Below are 24,813 nucleotides of genomic sequence, written 5' to 3'. Positions count from 1 at the left end.
TTAGATGTTTTTTTTTTCATTTTTTTGGGAATGCAGTGACCAAAAATGTAAGTTTTGGCTCTGTGTATTTGTTTCTGACAGTGTTCACTGTGTTCGCTAAATAATGCCTTATTTTAATAAATTGGAATTTTATAGCCACAGTAATACCGAATATGGTTTGTTTTTTGTTCTATTTTATTATAAAAATGGGAAAAGGTTTTGTTTTTCACTCTTGATATTTATTATTTGTAATTTAAGGTAAGTTTTGTAATTTTACCATAAGGCAACTTGTAATTGCACTTACAATTGTTTGATCAATTATACCATATACTGTAATAGTACAGTATATTGCAGTATATTGTATTTCTGCAGACAATCTATTAGGACATGCAGCAGGCAGAAATACATGACGGTCCTGAGGGTCTTTATAAGCTGTCAGAATTGACAGCAGCATTTAAATGTTGGACAGCCACAACTGGAGTTATCTCCGATCGCAGCTGTTGTGGCCAAGCGTGAGCCGTCAAAGTCAGCCAACACCCTCAGTGTATGGAGTGGGCTTGGCTTCCCAGCCCGCTTCGTACAAACCCCTTTGCACATCCACTATACATGTCCAGCAGATGTGCCCATGGGTTAAATAAAAAATCCGGCCTCCTCCACCCCTTAATAGCCGGCCATCACTCACCTCATTTCCCCATCGCTCATTACAATACTGTTATGGGCGTGAGGAAATGCAATTACCAGTAAATGTGAAATAATCATAGACATGTGCTTAGATGTCACGAAGTAAAACAAAAAGTCCGGCCTCCTTCCACCCCTTAATAGCCGGCCATCGCGCACCAATGTGTTTCCTGGAACCCGTGGCAGCACCATCAGCTGCTGCTGTCATTGGTTTAGGGAAATCCATTTACTGGTAAGAAAAAAAAAGGTTTTCAGATACAGCACATGTCTATGGGTATATGGGGCGCAGATGTTGTGGCACCTGTACTTACCGCCAGCTGGGTGGTACTGCTGGCTTTCTCCTCAGGGGTCCCTCGCCGTCCTTCCTCATGATGATGTTGCAGGGGCTCAGGAGGGCCGCTCGCTCAGGTGGTCGTAGAGCCGGTGTCTAAGAGGGTCTTCATGTTGGAGAATGAAAACCCTCTGAACTTGGCCTGGTATTCTGGTGACAGCTGGAATTGCTTGGCCTCTTCAGCTTCCACGGTGTCCAAGTCGAATTGCTGATGGGATTCTGGCTTAGTTGGTACAGGGATGTGCGGTGGGGCCATCTTCAGGGTTTCCACAGAGTCCCAATCTATAGGCTGGAAGAAGCAGTGCCGTTGGATGTTACCATGGACTCCTAAGCGCCTGGCCGGATCTCTCTGGAGGAGCTGAAATGAGAAATGTATTTATGGTTTACTGACTATAATCACAAGAAACTGACTAAAAAGACAATAAAATCATTAAAAGGTATTTTTACGAAATTAGTTACACAAAAAGTAGAAGTGTCGCACTTACCTGTATGATGATGATCGCTGCGCTGAGCGTGGACCGGTCGAAGAGTGTCGGGTGGTACTTACGCTCTCCAGTTATCATTTTATTCACGACGACAACGAACGAATACCAATCCACTCCAGCATTGTATTCCTCCTCGGCCATAATCTGCCATAGAGAGAAAACAGTTCATAAATACGTTTTACATCATTGAAAACTCCCGCGATCCACAACCCAACAAACGTGGGACCGATTCTTTTCCTCGCACCTCAGGAGCGACATATCCTTCACTTCCAGCATAGTGGGTGGCTGTTCGGTCTCCATGCATGTTGTCCAAGGAGAGACCGAAATCGGTGATCTTCAGATGGCCCGTCTCAGCCACTATGATGTTTTCGGGCTTCAGATCTTGGTGGATGATCCCCTTGGCGTGGAGGTGTTGGATGCCGCACACCAGCTCCGCAGTGTAGAATCTGTCAGAAAGAAGATAAGGAGTCAATGTAACATCCCGAGGAGCAACAACATATAAATGCTGGTTTGTTGGCCAATCAGATCTTTTATGCGGGGATAAAAATGTTGGCTCATCAGCAGCACATCTCCCCGTGTAAACAGCGGATGTGCTGCTAATGAATCCTATCTGTATGTGGAAGAAGGATCATCGTAACCATCCCTCCTCCCCATACTGGGGATCATCCACCCGTATCAAACCACTTCCAATATTCACCTTGCACTTGTGATGTCAAGTGGCCCGTTTAACTGCAAGAAGTTGTCAAAGTCCCCGCAGCTGAGATACTCAAGCCCAAGCAGAACGTGCATCTGTAATACAGAAAAGACAGATAAGGGGGTCGGTTAATATGACATTATAAGGGTATAATATTACAGTCCACATCTACGGCACACATAGCGGTGGAGTTTGGTGACATGTGATAACTATACCTTGGTCTGGTATGCAAAGTGTCCTTGGACGAGGAAGGGACTGCCGGTTGTCAGCTGCAACACGCCGTTCTCCACCAACACATCTTGCCAATCGACTTCAGCAAGCAGGCCGCTCTTGCAGATGATCTTCACTGCAAACTGCTGGCAGGTGGCGGTGTCCTCTGCCAGCACGATGCTCCCGTAGGCTCCCTGGCCGAGCACATGATGGAACCGCAGTCTATCTCTGATGGTCGTAGTGACGGTGCTACTGGAGCCAGTTGGCCGAACACTGCTGGGTCCTCCTAACAGGGAACATAATAACAGAAGTGATGATGTATCTAATATGATTTAGTAATTTTTAGGAAATTAATTGTAATACTGCAGCGTCCCATAGGGTAACCCTGGTCATAGGGCATACGTTGAGGAGCTGGGAGGGCAAGATGCTGGCTTGTCATGGCGGCATTTACCACAATCCCTCCCAGAGGGACACACAGAGCCTCAGCCAGGTCATTGCTGGGTCTCTTTTCGACAACCCCAGGATAGGGATACCCAATAAACTGGAGAACAGGCATAGCAGATGTCATAGGTGATGCCACCGTTCCGTTACCCACCGGTATGACCCGTGGTGGTAAATAAATGGAGCCGCAGACAGAAGTAACGTACCATAGGTCCTAGGGAATGGTCAGGGCCAGGTAAAACTTTATTAGAACAATATCTTGCATAGAAGGCACAAATGACAATGATTTGCAGTGCAGGTATTAGACAGACTTGAGAGTACCTCCACCCGGTGATCCCTGACTTCAGGACGTCTGGATGTGACAAATAAATGGGTGTACCTCTACGCGGTGATTGACTAGATCCATATGGTCGTGTAGGAAAAATGAATGAAGAGTACCTCTGCACTAGGCCTTGGAAGTGGTACCTGCTTCTTGCTCATACTCTCTCTCTTCAATTGGGGCTCACACCTCTCTCATCTCTAGGAACATACACTCTCCGGAAATCTCTCTTCTTCCTCCATTCTTCACCACATGAGGGTTGAAGGTACCCCCATGTGGCTGGCACTCTAAAGCCTCAGGAACCCAGAAGAAATGAAACTTTGAAGAATGGACCCATTCCCGCTCTCACACACTTATATTTATAGCCTCACTCATAGTAGGTGACAGGACATAAATTGATACATTTACAGGTAATCCCCAGGCTTTTGCAAATACTTAAAGGAGATGTCCCGAGGCAGCAAGTGGGTCTATACACTTCTGTATGGCCATAATAATGCACTTTGTAATGTACATTGTGCATTAATTATGAGCCATACAGAAGTTATAAAAAGTTTTATACTTACCTGCTCCGTTGCTGGCGTCCTCGTCTCCATGGAGCCGACTAATTTTTGGCCTCCGATGGCCAAATTAGCCGCGCTTGCGCAGTCCGGGTCTTCAGCTTTCTTCTATGGAGCCGCTCGTGCCAGAGAGGGGCTCCGTGTAGCTCCGCCCCGTCACGTGCCGATTCCAGCCAATCAGGAGGCTGGAATCGGCAGTGGACCGCACAGAAGAGCTGCGGTCCACGAAGGTAGAAGATCCCGGCGGCCATCTTCAGCGGTAAGTATTGAAGTCACCGGACCGCCGGGATTCAGGTAAGCGCTGTGCGGGTGGTTTTTTTAACCCCTGCATCGGGGTTGTCTCGCGCCGAACGGGGGGGGGGGTTAAAAAAAAAAAAACCCGTTTCGGCGCGGGACATCTCCTTTAACCCATCACACACTGCAGCTGTGCAATACATATAATAGAATGACTAGACAGGTTTGCACAGCGCACCAACAAAAGACATGACATGTACGACATTATGGCAGGCCAGGAATGTATGTACTGGGCCACTACAGTACCAGTGTTTCTGGTGGCGCATCCACCACACAGCTGTGCTACATGGTACATCACACACACAACTCTATTACATCCATCTTGACCCCAGACATCACACACGCAGCACATGACACACACAGCTCTATTACATCCGGATTCACACACACAGCTCTACTACATGGTACTTGCATTATGATCCCCACACATGACACACACAGCTCTGCTACATTCTGATTCATGCACACACATCTCTACTACATGGTACATTCATAATGATCCCCACACATCACACACAGCTCTACTACATCCATCTTGACCCCACACATCACACACAACAAATGACACACATAGCTATGCTAGATCCTGATTCACACACAAACAGTTTTGCTGCATGGTACAACCATTATGATCCCCACACATCACAAACACAGCTCTACTACATCAATTCTGACCCCACACAGCACATGACAAACACAGCTCTAATACACACTGATTCACACAAACACACACACAGCTCTGCTATGTGGTACATCAATTATGATCCCCACACATCACACACAGCTTTACTACATCCATCCTGAGCCTCACACAACACACACAGCACATGACAAACACAGCTTTATTACATCCTGATTCACACGCACAGCTCTGCTACATGGTACATTCATTATGATCCCCACACATCCCACACAGCTCTACAACATCCATCCTAATGCCACACATCACACATACAGCACATGACAAACACAGATCTGCTACATCCTGATTCACACTCACATAGCTGTGCTACATGGCACATCCATTATGATCCCCACACAACACACCACAGCTCTACAACATCCATCCGGATCCCCAGACATCACACATAAAGCACATGACAAACAGCTTTGCGGCTCTGCTACATGGTACATCTATTATGATCCCCACACATCACACACAGCTTTACAACATTCATCCTAACCCCACACATCACACATACAGCACATGACAAACACAGATCTGCTACATCCTGATTCAAACACACTCACACACAGCTCTGCTACATGGTACATCCATTATGATCCCCACACATCACACACAGCTCTACAACATTCATCCTAACCCCACACATCACACATAAAGCACATGACAAACACAGATCTGCTACATCCTGATTTACACGCACACAGCTCTACAACATCCATCCTGATTCCCAGACATCCCACATAAAGCACATGACAAACAGCTTTGCTACATCCTGATACACACACAGCTCTGCTACATGGTACATCCACTATGAAATGGGTATTGTTGATGAGGAGGGACAGGGCCAGCACTAGAGTCCCAATGGTTGGACACTGAGCCGGTGTCGACACCCAAGAAACCCAGGCAGGTGTCGAGTCCCAATAAGGCGTGAAATCAGTTCAGGCATCATTCATTGAAATAAACTGAATCTACATCTTTTAGATATCGATACAATTGTCCTCAAAACCCGATGTCTTCCCTGTCACACAGATTTGCAGGGGTGTACTACCGGCAGTGACAGGGTACCGCTATGGGTTCAAACATGGCACCCACCTACGCAAACATTTATATGCGTATGTGTGAGAAGGACCACATCTATACATCAGTCTTTTGGCAATATGTATCCTGCTGGTATCGTTGTATTGACAACGTGTTCGTTCTGTGGACAGGTTCGGAGGTTGAACTACTGAGCTTCCATAGATTCCTTAACGACATCTATCCTGAACTAAAGTTCAGTATGACGTCATCCAGGGAGACAATCAACTTTCTGGACATTAGGATAATCCTTAAAGGTTCTACCATCTCTACAAATTTATTTGTTAAAGATACTGATAAAAATTCTCTTCTGCATTATCATAGCGGTCACCCTCGGAGAATGATGGAGTCACTTCCCTGGTCAAAAATGCTTAGGGTTAGACGTGTTACCGATGATGCAGCAATTGATATACGCCTGGATGAGATGTGTCAGAAATTCCTCCAGAGAGGCTATCCTACCAGTTTGCTACAAGAAACGAGTACAAAGGCTAGACAACTTACCAAAGAGGAGACGCTGGCAGTTAGGACACGAACTCCAAAGGTCAGTAGGATACCGTTTGTCTCGATGTTCGGGCCCATGAGTGGTAGGATTAAAAATATTATCTACAAACATTGGCCACTTATTGGCAAATGTTTTGGAAATATCCCAGAATTTTCAGAACCTCCAATCGTAGTGTATAAAATAGGCCGTAACATTCGAGACCAATTGGTTCGCCCTTTGTGTCATTAAATTGTGAACCGACACAACAAGTATTGAGATCTAGTAAAAAGGGAAATTTTACCTGCTTATCGTGTTCATGCTGCAGCAATATACTGAAAGGAGATCACTTCAGGCACCCTCTGACAGTCAAGAAGTACTACCTGAAGGATAGACTCACCTGCATGACTTCTTTTGCTGTTTATCTGATCACAAGCCCGTGTGGATTCGGTTATGTAGGTGAAACTAGTATGGAGGTACGGACCCGAATGACAAACCACAAGAGCACAATCCGCACGGGCAAAGTTGATTTACCGATTCCGAAACATTGTAAGGCCTCCCTCACACAGGGCGTTTGCAGAAACGCAGCGTTTTGCAACGCTGCGTTTACTGCAGATTCCGCCCCGTTTCAGCAGCGCTGGCATACTTTATGCCAGCGTTTTGGCTGCGTTTTCAGCTCGGCTGAAAACGCAGCAAAGAATGCTGAAAAGAAAAACAAAAGTAAATACTCACCTAGCCGCTGCAGTCCGGGTCGCGGCTGCTGCTCTCTGCCGCTGATCCGGGCTTCCTCTGCACTCAGAAGTCTATTGCCGGAGGCCAGGTTTGAGAACCCTGGCTCCGGCAATAGAGTGCTGTGATTGGTTGTCGGCGCTTGTTCGATGCCCAATCACAGCCCTTCATTGACTGTCTCAGCCAATCAGAGCTTGCCGGCGCTGATTGGCTGAGATTGACTGTCTCAGCCAATCAGAGCTTGCCGGCGCTGATTGGCTGAGACAGTCAATGAAGGGCTGTGATTGGGCGCCGACAACCAATCACAGCACTCTATTGCCGGAGACGGGGTTCTCAAACCTGGCCTCCGGCAATAGACTTGGGAGTGTTGGAGAAGCCCGGATCAGCGGCAGAGAGCAGCGGCCGCGACCCGGACTGCAGCGGCTAGGTGAGTATTATCTTTCTTTTTTTCTGTCTACCTAGCTGGGACTGATTTTCGGGGTAGGGCTTCTATTACAAGCCCTCACCCCGAAAATCGGCGAGCGGTTAACGCTGCCAAAAACGCGGCACCAAGTGTTGCCGCGTTTTCAGCAGTGCTGAAACCGCTGCCCATTCATTTCAATGGGCGACGCAGGGCTGAAAACGGCCCAAAATAGAACATGCATCGCTGTCAAAGCGCAGCGTTGGAAGGCGCTGCGTTTTCAGCCCTGTGTGAGCAGCCCCATTGAAATGAATGGGAGCGTTGTACAGCGTTTAGCGCTGGGCGGAAAAGGCAGCGCTAAACGCTGTATAAAACGCCCTGTGTGAGGGAGGCCTAAGGAACATAGACACTCGATCAGCCAGTTTAAATTCTGTGTCATAGACTGGGTAGCCCCACTACCAAGGGGTGGGGATCGCTTGATAATACTAAAACATAAAGAACTTAGGTGGATACACGAGTTGGACACACTTGCGCCACTTGGTTTAAATCTTGACTATCCATTTATATCACATTTCCAATCCTGTGGTATTTGTGTATGTATTTTTTGTAAACGATCTGTTTTGACCTTGTTTTTAATTGCACCTTTTTTTTCTTTTTTAGGCCATTGGGTTACCTGCACGTGTCCTCTTCTCATTATAACTGCATCTAAAAATATAAATATATATATATATTTATATTACATTGATGTTAATAAAATCTCTTTTTTGGCACCTTTGGTGAGATGAACTTTTTCTCTTTTGAAGAGCTGCTGTATTCTATCATGTTTATAGGGCTTATTGCCCTTTATTTGCAGTGCAGAGGTTGGCAATTTAGGTTCTCCATACTATCATTCACTCCAGCGGTTCGCTGGTCCTTGCGTGTGCGCATATTATCTTGCTCCCTTTTATTACTTGACCATTTATTAAGACTGACAGCCCCCGCGATATGTGCGAGTTCTCGCGCATGCGTGGTGTGCACGATGATGCTGGTGGTGCTGTGTCTGTTCCTTTTGGTCCCCGCAACGGGTCCCGTGATGTTTGCGAGTTCTCTCGCATGCGCGGTACGTTAGATGACGTCGGTGGCTCTGTTGCCGCGTCATCTAATTATCGCGATCTACAGGAGCACTTGCACATGCGCACTACATACTGGAGACGCCGCTGGGCATAATGGAGAGTGAGGACACGTTATAGTTATACCAATGGTATGTCTATATGTTTGTAAGTACACACCTGTTGATTGTTTCACATTTTATTCTGCTGCTATATATGGAGGGTAGAGGCGTAACTTGAAGCTCCTGGGCCCCAATGGAAAACCTGGAACGGGGCCCCCAACTATAATGCTTTATTCATAGTACTGGGCTTCCTATATGGAGAAGAGAGGCCTTATGGGCCCCCCAAGGCTCCTCGGCCCGGGTGCAACCGCATCCCCTGCATCCTCTTTAGTTACGCCCCTGATGGAGGGTGTAATGTGGGTCTCATTATGCTTGACAAAGATCTCCCACTGAGATCAAAACATTGCAGCTTTTACTATGGAGGTAAAATAAAGGCTTGATTTTATTGCATCTCTACATGCTGCCACGAACTGCTTTTTTCCGGCAGCGTGATGATGTCATTGTGCCACCTGCATCATCACACAGCTACACACACAGTTCTACTACATCCATTTTGATCCCACACATGACACACACAGCATATTACACACACAGCTCTGCTACATGGTACATCCATTATGATCCCCACACATCACACACAGCTCTAATACATCCATCCTGACCCCACACATCACACACACAGCACATGACACACACAACTATCCTACATCCTGATTCACACACACAGCTGTGCTACATGGCACATCCATTATGAACCTCACACATCGCACACAGTTCTATGACATCCATCCTGATCCCCAGACATCACACATAAAGCACATGACAAACAGCTTTGCTACATCCTGATTCATACATACAAGCTCTGGTGCATAGTTGAATTCCATATGATGCCAGCCAGAACAGGCCAAGGTAGAGGATGATGAATGTTGTGAACGTGTGGAATTGTGTGAGTTTATTTTCTTTTATTGGGGCCTATAAATTGACTCAGGAGGCACAAGAAGACCTATAAATAACTAAGGGGGCACAGTTGGCCTATAATGACCCAAAGAACAACAGGGCCTTTATATTCTGGAGAATGCATTCACGTGGGTGTATTTTCTGTCTGTGTGCGGTCAGTATTTATTACTGACTCAATATGGACAGCATATGGACCTATTAAAGGGGTTGTCCAGTTGTAAGTTACTGATGGCCTATCCTCAGGATAAGTCATCAACACTTGATTGGCGGCTGTCTATCACCTGTGATCCTCTCCGATCAGCTATTCTCTGGACTAAAGTGCTTATGTACTGAGCTGATTCCTACAGGATGCAGACAGCTCCATTCTCACTGATGTGGCCAGGCTTAGTATTACACATAAAGTTCCCACTCATTTCCATTATGTCATGAGAATGAAGCCTTGTGGTTCCTGCAGAAATAAGCTCAGTACACAAGCGCATTGGCCCAGAGAAAAGCTGACCGGCAGGTATCACTGGTGAAATTGGACAACCCTTTGAAAGTAAATTGGTGTATTCAGACGTGCGTTTTTTTATGTGGAGTAAAAAATCATAGCCTGTTCTATTTTGTTCCACAAAACTTCTGACACATATATTATCCATTCTACCACTCTGAATGTCCCTTGAAGAATCCAGTTGGGTGCTATAAGAATGTGTATGGAGTTGAGACTGCCGGTTCTGTTCTGAAAGTGCTAAAGGGTCCATCCAGTTACAATGGTCTCTGTGCCTTTTAGTGTCAGGTTTGTTTCAGCATGTCCAGAACTTAGTAGAGAAATGGGCAACAAATACAAGTTATAGACGACTGGCGTACTTGGACGTAGGAGAGCAATATCACTATCTGAAGTCCCAAGGCTTGTCGGTCACGACAGCATCGTGGCATAGTGGCCTCGACGCAGGCCAAGACCTGTCATTTTGTTATGCAGGACAAGGGTTAATGCACCATTTGCAGAGACTGTTGGTTGCTGTCTCTCTTTGCTGCATGGATGCATGCTGATAATTAGTCATTCCTAGGGAAAGGTTGGGGGTGTGGTTCTCTAATTGCTCTGCCAGTCCTCAGGTATGGAGAGCTTTATATTCTTACCCCTTCCTTTTGCTCACCACTGCTTATTCAGTTCATAGAGGAGTTGTTGGAGAATGGTGTTCCTCTGTGCTGGGTGTCTTGCTACTATTTCCAGATAAGTGCTGCGGTTTCTTTTTCAGTTGTATTTCTGTTTTCATCTGTATTGCTTGCTGTGTCAGTTCATCTCTCCAAGAGCTCCTATAGGGACAATCAGGGCCCAGGATGAAGACAGTGGGGCCGCCTTTATCGAGGCAATGACTCCACCTTTAGGCAGGGACCTGTCACCTTCCTGCTAATTTAAGACCAGGCTTGCTCCCCCCTGGAGTGGTGCTACTGATCTACATAGTGTGGTGTTACAACTGCAGTAGTGTGCACGTCGCCCTGCGTCCGTGCTGAGCATGTTGCTCGTGTGCCGCATACAAGTGACACCCATCTTTGCACTGAGGGTGGGGTATGATTTTGGTTACTTCTATTTCTTGCTTGGTCTTTTCCAGCATCTGGTGGTCATGTTACCTTGTAGAGATATATGAGAGAATATGGAAACACAAAGCATTACTTGCTATAACCGATAGTATAAAGTGACCATAAACCTGAGCAACACGTGACCAAAAATACAGAATTTTAAGTTTTTCTCCTAATTGCCAGTAATTATGAGTTACAATAGGGGCAGTTTGCGCAGCCACCTGGGGTCCATGCCCACCCAAACCGCCCCACCATGAATGCAGGCTCTCTTTTGGCTTTCAGAACGGGCTGTGGCCTACAAGTATAAGGTTTGCCAGTACCTTTGCTACTGATTCCCCAGCAGCCCAACCAAAGCCAGAAGTTCCACTTCTAAGGAACATGTTGCTGTTTGTCCATCGAGGGGCAGCAGAGAGGAGAGAGACAGATAATACTCTGGTCAGGCAGCCGTGAAGCAAGTCAGCAGTGTCTGCTCATTAACCCCTTCCAACCCAACCTCCCTGGGTTAAGCGCTTTGTGGATTTCTTGGAACTACTCAACAGAAACACATAAAAATGATTTCAGGACGATTTTAATAGCATTTTTTTTTAAATGAAAGTTGATTTAATATTATATATATATTTATGTGTATAATGTACAGATGTCTATTATATATTTATATTACAGTATGCAGGGGATCGATCCAACATCGCAGCTCTCTTCTGCATAGCGTTAGAAACGTGTCAGACCTCGTCCCACAGTGGAGCTATGCAGGAAAATCTCAATTGGAAAGGGTTCATTTCTGGCTGACCGATGCTGCAAAATTACGCTGTGAGTGCTCTTTCACGCGGGTGAGAGTCTCATATGCGTTTTGTAAAAAAAATGTGAGATGCACATAACTCTCACAAATATAAAACCCGTATTTTTCAATGGGCTATTCACATGAGCACATTTTTCTCTCGCAGGGATGCTGTACATAACGGAGGTCTGGCCTTCTGCAGAGAGGAGGCGGGATGGCAGCTCTAAAGTCGGTTGTGAGGGTGGAGATGGAACCGCAGCGGGAGCGCAGCCTACTATAATAAAGAGGGGTTTCACAGTTGCAGGATGAACACCTTGATGAAAAATAGATATGTCACAGTAGGGTTCAGTTAAGTCTCTAAAACATAGCTTTTATTGAAAAACTAAATAAAAGGAGTTTGTAACACAAAGTCCTAAACTCTAGACACAAATACATAAATAAATAAAAAACTGCACCCCTATGTCAAATGAGGGGAAAGCAGTATATGCGTTGCCTAGGAACCGATATTTTCTCCCAACGGAATTAAAGTTTCTATTTTTGTTCTCCGTGGTATATATCCTAGAGCTAGTTGGATAGGCTCGTTAAGAATGGTGTTCCAGCTTGTATAGACAGCTATAGATATTCAATAGATGGGGGACTTGTATCCGCTTTTTAGAGCACGTGCGTTATTCCTCTCATATAGAGAAAGATGCATAGACTGTCAAAAAATGCCGTAGGTGAGAGAATATTCACGCTACTTTGGCTAGTTTCAGAGAAATCAGATATAAAGCTGATATCAGAATGCTGTAGCTTGCCAACGTTTTTTGCGAGTTGTAGCCACCAAAAGTTATAATGCAGTACACCTAACTGCCAGCTCAATTATTTTGTAGGTTCAAAAATCAGTGGTTCAACGCGTTTCCGCTACCTATAACGTAGCCTCATCAGGAACCATAAAAGAGTTTTTACAAACAGATCAGCTTCCAGCTAAACGGTTAATCCCCAGATTGGGATATTATAAACTTTAGGAGGAGGGAGGTAGACAATCCTATCACTAGGTAGATCAAGGTAAATGAACCCAGTTTTCCCCCAAGAAAAATAGCTTCCAGCTAAACGGTTAGTCCCCAGATTGGGAAATCATAACCTTTTGAGAGAGGGAGGTAGATAATTCTATCACTAGGTAGATCAAGATAAATACACCCAGTTTCCCCCCAAAGATAGCAGGAACAAAAACAAAAAAAAGGCAGCAGCACCAGCCTCTGTGGTAGACTTGGGGGGAAACTGGGTTCATTTACCTTGATCTACCTAGTGATAGGATTGTCTACCTCCCTCCTCCTAAAGGTTATAATATCCCAATCTGGGGATTAACCGTTTAGCTGGAAGCTGATCTGTTTGTAAAAACTCTTTTATGGTTCCTGATGAGGCTACGTTATAGGTAGCAGAAACGCGTTGAACCACTGATTTTTGAACCTACAAAATAATTGAGCTGGCAGTTTGGTGTACTGCATTATAACTTTTGGTGGCTACAACTCGCAAAAAACGTTGGCAAGCTACAGCATTCTGATATCAGCTTTATATCTGATTTCTCTGAAACTAGCCAAAGTAGCGTGAATATTCTCTCACCTACGGCATTTTTTGACAGTCTATGCATCTTTCTCTATATGAGAGGAATAACGCACGTGCTCTAAAAAGCGGATACAAGTCCCCCATCTATTGAATATCTATAGCTGTCTATACAAGCTGGAACACCATTCTTAACGAGCCTATCCAACTAGCTCTAGGATATATACCACGGAGAACAAAAATAGAAACTTTAATTCCGTTGGGAGAAAATATCGGTTCCTAGGCAACGCATATACTGCTTTCCCCTCATTTGACATAGGGGTGCAGTTTTTTATTTATTTATGTATTTGTGTCTAGAGTTTAGGACTTTGTGTTACAAACTCCTTTTATTTAGTTTTTCAATAAAAGCTATGTTTTAGAGACTTGACTACTGGAATAAAGAGCAGCATTTGGGAGCTCAGCAGCGGACAGCAAATTGCAGGAGCAGGGATTACTCAGGCAGGCACCAAAGAGCAGCCGCGGGGAGGTGTTTTAGGAACCGGAACTCCAGATGCTGCGCAGGGGAGCAGTATTAACAGGTGGGAAATGCCTGTGGGGACCACTATTCACAGCAGGGGAACCAGGTGCGGAGAGCAGTATTTACACCTGGGGAGCTGGGAGGGGAGAACAGCAGGGACAATTAGACGGCCGAAGATTACAAAGCAGGAGCATACAACAGTATTTCACAGGGGATGGGATCATTTCACTTAGCTGCCAGGACCTGATGCTGAGCCTTCTCTGCAGCCAATGAGCTTCTGAGGGGGGGTTACTAGGCAGTCAGTCTTGACTCCACCAGGACATCCTGGTGGTGTCAAGATGCACTAATACCGTGTGAACATTGTCCCTGAAGCAAGAGGGCTGCAGTCCAGTAATAGAAATGGTAGCAATTTCCCAGTCTCCATGCAGCAGTCACACCCGGTGTGTAGTGAGCACGGGGACACTGAGGTCCCCAAGTCATAGGTTTGTAGATCAGAGTTGTCCTTCTCGAAGGCTGGTTGCCATCCAAGGCGAGCGAGCCCAGCCTGCCGTCATCTGGGTGGATACTCTTTGTCTGGCTCCTCGGTTGAAACCTGTCTGGCATGGGTGACCCTACCGGCAGAATACACTACCACCAGCATAGCTTTCAGCCTTATCAGAGCACACAAGCCCCTCCCCCACGACAAGGGGGTATCCATGGAGGGGGGGGATGGGGGATAGGGTAGGAATATTTGTTAGGGGTAAGGGTGTTGGATGGGGTAGGGATAAAAGTAGCTGGCTGTCAGCGCATGGAGGATGATGATGGAAGTTCATCCTTTCTGACGGCGGACATCATATTGTATACGATCTTGCATAACTTGCAGTAAATGTTTTCGTCTGCAATCTTTCTGTAACGCCCAAAACTATAGAGACAGAAAAAGTATTGGTTAATAGACAGGAAGCGGAGAAGGACACAAATCATTACAGGATAGGAATGGATTGTATTAACCACAAATATTGACCAATCTTACCTGCATTGGCACAAACTGCACTGGTACGTGAACGGGTATTGGATGTCATAATTATGGTAGACCTCCACCTTTGGCAGCTCCGGATGTATTCTGGTGACCTTTGCTGCGTGCGCCTTCCATAATGGACCGTGGTGACCGTTGTCCGATTTATCAATAAGCCAGCAGGCAGCGTGACACATCTCGTGGACTAATGTGTTCCTCAATCGCTCTAAAGAGAAAAGAATTAATATGTACAATGAGCATAAAGGACTATTCCATCCCCAGTACCAGCCTATCACTTCTATCACAGACCGGGCATTTCCTGGCAGCTTCTTACCCCGTATATAAAGATGTACAGATGGATGTGATGTGAAACCTACCTGCAGAATCACAGACTTTTTCTGATAGGTTGATGACGCAATGACGATTGTCACCCTCTTTCTTCGAAAGACAGTAAGCTGAGGTCGCTGTCAGCCTCTTGTTCCAGACGATGCTCATGTTCTCGGGGAGCTAAAGAAGAAGGAAGAGAAGACACAGTCCAATAAATCTGCAGTTCTATCATAATATATACCAAAGAGAGATGTCTTAAATCTTTTGGGCCCCGATGTAAGAAGTTGCCCAACTCTTGATAATATAGCTTTTCTTTATAAGGAGCCGAGGACCTTTATGGCCCCCTTGTACTCCAGGACCTCGAATCTCCAAACTAATGAAAATATAAATTATTCTAAAGTGTCCAAATGTTGACGAAGTGTCTGGGATTACCAATTTCAGGACAATTAGAAGTATTGAGTGAAGACATATTGGATACCTTGTTCTCAAAGATGGTTGTGTTGTATAGCTGGTAGAGTCTTGTTACCAGCTCCTGCTTCGTCGCCTGGAAGTTGGTGACATAAATTGAGGTGGGCAATGTGATGTCTTGAAGGAAACAACCACGGATGTTACACTTGTCACCTAATTGCCCGTCCTCCTCATAGTCAGAGAGTTCATTATCTGTACAGAAATGGGGGGGAAAAAATTAAGATTTTGCTAAGTTTTGTTAAAATCTGCTAATGTTGCCAACAAGACATGTCATTATGCAGATACACAGAGCGACACGAGTCCGGCACTCAAAGATATACAAGGAGGAAATATTTATCTATCACGGACAGTCCATACATATGTGAGGTATCAGTCTAAATATGGACCTTTTTCAAATAATCGGATTACGGTTAGCGCAGGTTATGTGTGAAAGTAATGAGTTATTCCTTTGATTTGGTAACTGACCTAATATATCGTCATCATCATCGCTATCACTGATGGTTATTGGCGAGTCTGGCTGTTTACACGCCTGCTGAGTCCCGGTATCCGTCCGGATCCCTAGAAATTACAGAGAACAGAGAATTTAGCAATTTTCTATGTTCAATAACATAAATCTAGATTGTAACTACAAAACACAGTAAGACAAGCATCAGCCATTATTATATCAGTGCCGTACCTGGGATATAAGGTGATGGGTGATAAGTGAAGCCGTCTTCACCTCCGTATGGAAATCCGGTAAATGGCTTCTTTGGACGGGGCTGGAAAAGCATGGAAAACATATTAAACAAAATCCGAAAACATGAATATGTCCAATTTCAGGAATAAATCATCCTATTACATACTCCACTTACTTTACCCCCCATGTATTAGAATGAACTAACTATATAAGGGTGCCTACCCACTACAGTTTTTTTTCACTGCGAAATTCACAGTGTTTTTCTTTCTGCAGGGGTCTATGGGACTTGTAATGTTGAAATCGTGATTTTGCGCGATCGCTATTTTAACATTACAAGTCCCATAGACCCCTGCAGAAAAAAAAACGCTGCGAATTTCGCAGTGAAAAAAAACTAGTGACTACCCTTAAAGCGCTGCTCACCTGCTGTATCTCCTCGTCCTCGTCCTCTGAACTAGACAAAACTATAACACGCTTGTGTTTTGACATAATGGCCAAACTCTTACAAAACGCTCCTCGCTCTATAAACTCCTACAAAGACCCTCAATGGAACTTTGGGCGACTGGGAATTTATGGATGTTGGTCAGTTGTGACATCATTAGACTGTTATTACTTATGGAACACTGTGACATCACTGCAGTGACATTACTGCTCATGTAATCACTTCTCACTGTGCGGTTCACCTATGACCTTTGTCGCCTTATGATTGTCCTATATGATATTTATACATGCACACATGTATAGAATGTTTAACCCTTTCCTGTTGCAGCCAAGTTTTGGCAGCGATACTTCAGTTTTTTTTTCATCCTCACTTTTCAAGAGCCATAACTTTTTTAACTTCCCCTTCACATCCCTGTATGAGCCCTTGTGTTCTGAAGCATGAGTTGTATATTCTAATAGAATCATGTAAAGTGACTTATAGTGCATTGAGAAACTTTTAAAGCATTTTTGGGCAGTGAAATACATTTTTAGTTGTCTCCTGTATGAGGGCTTGTTTTTTGCCAGTGAGCTGTAGTTTTTATTGCTACCTTTTCAGGTACATACGATTTTTATTCCATATTTTGGGGTAACAAAGTGACAAAAAAAACCCAAAAATTCTCTCATCATGTTATTTTTTTTTTTTTACCATGGACTTTTATGGTTTATGTTTGTTTCTGATTATGGATCTTACATAAGAACTTTAAGAAGGTTTTTTCAATGTCTCTCTTGTATTTTCTAACATTTTCCTAAACTGTAAAAGTTAGTGAATGAGGGACCACGGTCCCCCGCCATATACTGTATCGCTGTTGCAGCCCACGGGCCAGCTCCAAGTGATGCTATGGGGGGGGAGGGGGAGGGCTGTTACCCGGGGCAGCCAATCCTGTGCTGCAGATTTCCCTGCTGCGCAGTCCTCCTTCCACGAAGATACTGCAGTTGTGATATATCAGTGCACTGCCAGACGCGGGATTGGTCTGGCCTGCGGTGTCTGATAGCCGAGGAGGGGAGTGAGTCAGTGTAGTAACCAGGTATGTACCGCATGTAATCATGTATGTATAGCTGGTATAAGTTATATCAGCTATATGTATTTAATTATATACTGTAGATACCCAAGTTATACCCGCACTATGTACATCTCCCTGTATATAGTGATATAGACCATGTTGGTATAACCGGGATATTTCCTTTACACAATTATACATGTACTGCAGGTATAAGCTATACATCCTGTATGTAGTGATATCCACCATGCTGATATAACCTGGGTATATCTCTATATACAGGAGATATATAACTTATGCTAGCTGTTTGTATACAATTATATACAGAAGATACCCAGGTTATACCAGCATGGTCCATTTAACTACACACAGAATGTATCACTTATACCAGCTGTACATATATAATTTTATACAGTACCTTCTCCAGAACTTCATTCAGGCCATTGGGTACAAGTATGTTGAGATGAAAGATCCAATACATTTATTTTGTTCTTAAACGTGAGCTATGACCTTGTGCGACCTTTCTCAGAGGTAGGATTCGCACTTGGGTGGCACCCTATTGTGAAGATTATGAAATTGTCTTGCCACGCTGTGTTTTAAGTAGCCATTTAGAATATTCAGACGATGTTTATTGGCTTTAGGTTTATGGTCCTTCCAATATACCTGAGACCACACTTGGATAACAGGAAGTAGATAACGTGGGAGGAGCCACAGTGCAAAAATTGTTTCAGTAGCATTGAATCTTTTTCTCTGTCAATAAAAATTTTAATCCCTCTCCATAGACTTCAATCGGCGTATAGCATCCATATAAATTGATGAAAGTGGTGCATGCTGCGATTTTGAAATATGCGCATATTTTATAAGTCTATGTAAACCTATTCTTAGATTAGCTGCCGGTTAAGGCCCTTTTACACACAATGATTATCGCTCAAAATTCGTTCAAACTAACAAAAGTGAGCGCTAATAGTTCAGTGTGAAACAAAAATATCGCTTACTTGTTATTAGTAGTTGTTTAACGCCTTAGGCCTCATGTCCAGTTGCATGCACAGATACCACCGCTGAATCCCGCAGTGGTATCCGTGCGTGCCTACGGCCGTGGAGGGGGGAAATGCATTTTCTTTACCTCTCTGGACACTGCGAGTCTCTCCTCAGTGCAGGCCGGATTGCCTTTCCTCTGCCCAGCGGATATGACCGACAGCCTACAGCGCACATGCGCCGTGCACACTTTAAAAAAAAATCTCCTGCGGTACCGTGGCACAGCACAACAACAGCTGTGGGTGTGCCACGGATATGGACGGCTTCCATTGACATCTGAGATCTGCAGAAAAATAGCGCATGCTGCGATTTCTTCTCGTGCGTGCGACCCGCACGCTGGTAAGAAATCACATCCACATGCTTTTAGCTGCCCTACCGATGCTAATGCATACCTATGGGCAGCAAGACGCACGGATTTCCCGTGCGGGGGCCAGGCGCGGATTTTAATAAATAAAATCTGCACGTGGACATTGGGCCTTAGTGACCAAGCCTGTTTGCGCCTTAATGACCAGGCCAAAATTTGGAAATCTGACGTGTCATAATAACTCCATAAAGGTTTTGCAGATCCCAGTGATTCTGACATTGTTTTTTCACCACATGTTGTACTTCATTTAGGTGGTAGAAATAGACCGATAGAATTTGTGCATATTTATTAAAAGTGGCAAAATTGGAAATATTTTGAAAAAAATGTCATTTTTTCACATTTTCAACTGCAACATGTCAAATATCTGCAAAGATAGTGTACAAATTTTTGATGAGATATATATTTCCATCTGTTTATTCTGGACGCACATTGGAAATTTTTTTTAACCATTTAGGAGACATACAAGTTTAACATTGATTATCAACATTTTGATGAACACTTTGTTTTCCTGCACCAAGCCAAGATTGTAAAGGCTCATAGATGTCAGGATGATAGATACCCCCACAACTGACCCCATTTTAAAAAGCACACATTTGATGTACACAAATGTTCTGAAAATTTGTAAATAAAAATAATTTAAACCAAAAAGCACACATTTGAATGTATTCCCTGAGGGGGGTGAGGAGTATTTTGACTCCACAGTTTCTTTTCAGGAATTAATGCAATTTAGGAAAGAAATAATAACATTTCATATTTTTGGAAATATGTCATTCAAAAGACAAGATTTTTTTCTGTAGTGCACATGATAATGAGGATTTGCACCCAAAATGGATCCCCCTGTTTGTCCTGAGTTGTGGCCCTAATCTTATGTCCATATGCAAACGGGACCCAAACCGAAAAGAGTATCCGGTGGCTTTCAGAAGAGATATTTTGCTTGAAGGCATTTTAGGCCCCATTGCCCACTTGTAGAGCCCTTGAGCGGCCAAAACGACCACATTTTGATAACTAGACCCATTAATGAATTTATCTAGGGGTGTACTACATATTTTGACGCCACAGTTTTGAATGAATCTAAGCAAAGCAGAAGGAAAAAAATCAGATTTTCATTTTTTTTGGCAAGTATGTCATTTTAAAAACAATTTTTTTTGTACAGCACACACATGAATGAAGACTTTCACCCCAAAATGGATCCCATTGTTTGTTCTGTGTTCAGAAATATATCCAATATGGCCCCAATATTATGTCCGTATGCACAACGGGGCCCAAACCCAAAGGACTATTGAACTTCAACTGTTTTAACTTTTACGTAATCGCCATTATCCATTGGATAACGGCGATCATGTGACTGGGGACCACTCACTGCGGCCCTTGGTCAGTGCTCCAGGCTTTAGTAGCCAGGAGCAAGAAGACTTTAAATTTCCCGGGTTCTCCCCAGCTTCTGCTCTTGCGTACGTCACTTTGCCAATTAGCGCATGCGCCAAAGTTAGGGAAAGGCCCGAGGCCTTGGGTAAGTGGTTTCACCTCCTATCCGTAATGGTAGGTTAAACTTTAACTTTTTTTAACTTTTAGGTGATCGCCAGGGAACATGTTTTTACGTCCCTGGGGATTAAAGCCCAGCAAGCTAGAACGTAAAAACACCATAGGGTGGTCACTACGGGGTTAAGCTGACTTAACCCCTTAGTGATGCCGCGGTACATTGTGGAGGATGGGGGGGGGGGGGGAGAACTTTTAACTTTTATTTACTTTTTATTGACTTTCATAGGATCTCCGGCATTTGGTAAATTCTGGCGATCATGTGACTGGGGGGGGGGGAGGGGAGAGAAGCCCCGGGATGACAGCATGCAGCTGTCATGTCCACAGCTTGCAGGGTTTTAATCCTCGCAGGGAGCAGGTTTTTACGTCCCTGGGGATTAAAGCCCAGCAAGCTAGAACATAAAAACACTATGGGGTGGTCACTAAGGGGTTAAGCTGACCTGTCAGTCAGCTTAAAAAACCTCATTAGCGCTCACTGGCTTCTTGTCCAGTTGGGCCAGCTCCCCGCTCCGCATAGGAATTCTCAGCAGAGAGCGAGAGGTAAATGAGAAGCCCACGAGCAGGCGGCAGGACTTTCAGCGTGAAAGCTTAGTGGTGACATCAGCGTTCATGAAATGACTACCGACTAGAGATGAGCGAACGTACTCGTCCGAGCTTGATACTCGTTCGAGTATTAGCGTGTTCGAGATGCTCGTTACTAGAGGCAAGCACCACGCGATGTTCGAGTTACTTTCACTTTCATCTCTGAGACGTTAGCGCGATATTTTTTTGGCCAATAGAAAGACAGGGAAGGCATTACAACTTCCCCCGGCGACTTTCAAGCCCTATACCACCCCCCTGCAGTGAGTGGCTGGCGAGATCAGGTGTCACCCGAGTATATAAATCGGCCCCTCCCACGGCTCGCCACAGATGCATTCTGACAGAGATCAGGGCAAGTGCTGCTGATGCCGGAGCTGCTATAGGGAGAGTGTTAGGATTGATTTTAGGTTTCAGAACCCCAACGGTCCTTCTTAGGGCCACATCTGACCATGTGCAGTACTGTTGAGGCTGCTTTTTGCAGTGTTGCACATTTTTTTTTTGTATATTGGCCGTGCAGAGCATTGCGTCCAGAGCATTGCATCCTGCAGTAATTTTACATAGTCCAGGGCTAGTAGTGGTGGTGAGGCAGGGACAGTGAAAGACATACAGTCTATATAGGCAGTGGGCTTTTCCAAAACAAAAAAATCTATTTGGGCTGCCTGTGACCATCCTGACTGTACTGCGTCTCTGCTGGGGGTAGTTGTCCTAATTCATACGCAGCCAGCTAAGTGTTACAGCAGGCTTGCGCAAAATTCTTTCCTGGCTCTGCGTTGCCTCTTACATCACCGCTGTCATCCTGCCCAGAGTGAAACAGTCTGCAGTAATTTTACATAGTCCATGGCCATTAGTGGTGGTGAGGCAGGGACAGTGAAAGACATATACAGTCTATATAGGCAGTGGACTTTTCCAAAAAAATTTGGGAAAAAAAATCTATTTGGGCTGCCTGTGACCGTCCTCAGTGTACTGCGTCTCTGCTGGGGGTAGTTGTCCTAATTCATACGCAGCCAGCTAAGTGTTACAGCAGGCTTGCGCAAAATTCTTTCCTGGCTCTGCTGTGCGTTCCGTAAGCGAAATCAGCCTCCAACCACAGGCCAATAAGCGGCACATTTAATTACAGCATTCTGTTTCTGCACTATTGGTAATACAGCATGCTGAGGGGTAGGGGTAGGCCTAGAGGACGTGGACGCGGGCGAGGACGCGGAGGTCCAAGTCAGGGTGTGGGCACAGGCCGAGCTCCTGATCCAGGTGTATCGCAGCCGACTGCTGCGGGATTAGGAGAGAGGCACATTTCTGGCGTCCCCACATTCATCTCACAATTAATGGGTTTCACGCGGTAGACCTTTATTAGAAAATGAGCAGTGTGAGCAGGTCCTGTCGTGGATGGCAGAAAGTGCATCCAGCAATCTATCGACCACCCAGAGTTCTGCGCCGTCCACTGCTGCAACTCTGAATCCTCTGGCTGCTGCTCCTCCTTCCTCCCAGCCTCCTCACTCCATTACAAAGACACATTCTGAGGAGCAGGCAGACTCCCAGGAACTGTTCTCGGGCCCCTGCCCAGAATGGCCAGCAATGGTTCCGAATCCTCTCCCACTGGAGGAGTTTGTCGTGACCGATGCCCAACCTTTGGAAAGTTCCCGGGGTCCGGGGAATGAGGCTGGGGACTTCCGGCAACTGTCTCAAGAGCTTTCAGTGGGTGAGGAGGACGATGACGATGAGACACAGTTGTCTATCACTCAGGTTGTAGTAATTGGAGTAAGTCCGAGGGAGGAGCGCACAGAGGATTCGGAGGAAGAGCAGCAGGACGATGAGGTGACTGACCCCACCTGGTTTGCTACGCCTACTGAGGACAGGTCTTCAGAGGGGGAGGCAAGTGCAGCAGCAGGGCAGGTTGGAAGAGGCAGTGCGGTGGCCAGGGGTAGAGGCAGGGCCAGACCGAATAATCCACCAACTGTTTCCCAAAGCGCCCCCTCGCGCCATGCCACCCTGCAGAGGCCGAGGTGCTCAAAGGTCTGGCAGTTTTTCACTGAGAGTGCAGACGACCGACGAACAGTGGTGTGCAACCTTTGTCGCGCCAAGATCAGCCGGGGGGCCACCACCACCAGCCTCACCACCACCAGCATGCGCAGACATATGATGGCCAAGCACCCCACAAGGTGGGACGAAGGCCGTTCACCGCCTCCGGTTTGCACCGCTGCCTCTCCCCCTGTGCCCCAACCTGCCACTGAGATCCAACCCCCCTCTCAGGACACAGGCACTACCGTCTCCTGGCCTGCACCCACACCCTCACCTCCGCTGTGCTCGGCCCCATCCACCAATGTCTCTCAGCGCACCGTCCAGCCGTCGCTAGCGCAAGTGTTGGAGCGCAAGGGCAAGTACGCCGCCACGCACCCGCACGCTCAAGCGTTAAACGTGCACATAGCCAAATTTATCAGTCTAGAGATGCTGCCGTATAGGGTTGTGGAAACGGAGGCTTTCAAAGGTATGATGGCGGCGGCGGCCCCGCACTACTCAGTTCCCAGTCGCCACTACCTTTCCCGATGTGCGGTCCCAGCCCTGCATGACGACGTCTCCCGCAACATTGTACGCACCCTCACCAACGCGGTTACTGCTAAGGTCCACTTAAGAACGGACACGTGGACAAGCACAGGCGGGCAGGGCCACTACATCTCCCTGACGGCACATTGGGTGAATTTAGTGGAGGCTGGGCCAGAGTCAGAGCCTGGGACCCCTCACGTCCTACCCACCCCCAGAATTGCGGGCCCCAGCTCGGTGGTGGTATCTGCGGCGGTGTATGCTTCCTCCACTAAACCACCCTCCTCCTCCTCCTACGCAACCTCTGTCTCGCAATCAAGATGTGTCAGCAGCAGCACGTCGCCAGCAGTCGGTGTTGGGCGGCGTGGCAGCACAGCGGTGGGCAAGCGTCAGCAGGCCGTGCTGAAACTACTCAGCATAGGAGAGAAGAGGCACACGGCACACGAACTGCTGCAGGGTCTGACAGAGCAGACCGACCGCTAACTTGCACCGCTGAGCCTCCAACCGGGCATGGTTGTGTGTGACAACGGCCGTAACCTGGTGGCGGCTCTGCAGCTTGGCAGCCTCACACACGTGCCATGCCTGGCCCACGTCTTTAATTTGGTGGTTCAGCGCTTTCTGAAAAGCTACCCACGCTTGTCAGACCTGCTCGGAAAGGTGCGCCGGCTCTGCGCACATTTCCGCAAGTCCCACACGGACGCTGCCACCCTGCGCACCCTGCAACATCGGTTTCATCTGCCAGTGCACCGACTGCTGTGCGACGTGCCCACACGGTGGAACTCTACGCTCCACATGTTGGCCAGGCTCTATGAGCAGCGTAGAGCTGTAGTGGAATACCAACTCCAACATGGGCAGCGCAGTGGGAGTCAGCCTCCTCAATTCTTTACAGAAGAGTGGGCCTGGTTGGCAGACATCTGCCAGGTCCTTGAAAACTTTGAGGAGTCTACCCAGATGGTTAGCGGCGATGCTGCAATCATTAGC

General features: G+C 46.1%; 1 protein-coding gene across 1 annotated transcript; it reads right to left on the bottom strand.

Annotated features, from left to right (window-relative positions):
- Positions 1–1,061: 1,061 nt before the first annotated feature.
- Positions 1,062–2,335, bottom strand: LOC136581698 (protein kinase C delta type-like). The gene is made up of 5 exons (XM_066582321.1): positions 2,327–2,335; positions 2,171–2,262; positions 1,718–1,919; positions 1,474–1,617; positions 1,062–1,346 (listed from the first exon to the last, which is right to left on the bottom strand). Exons 1-5 carry the CDS (start codon positions 2,333–2,335, stop codon positions 1,062–1,064), a joined length of 732 nt encoding a protein of 243 aa, XP_066438418.1.
- Between the last annotated feature and the right edge of the window lie 22,478 nt (positions 2,336–24,813).

The sequence above is a fragment of the Eleutherodactylus coqui genome, chromosome 11, assembly GCF_035609145.1.
Source record: "Eleutherodactylus coqui strain aEleCoq1 chromosome 11, aEleCoq1.hap1, whole genome shotgun sequence".
Classification (NCBI taxonomy): domain Eukaryota; kingdom Metazoa; phylum Chordata; class Amphibia; order Anura; family Eleutherodactylidae; genus Eleutherodactylus; species Eleutherodactylus coqui.
This window is presented reverse-complemented; position numbering and strand designations above follow the sequence as displayed.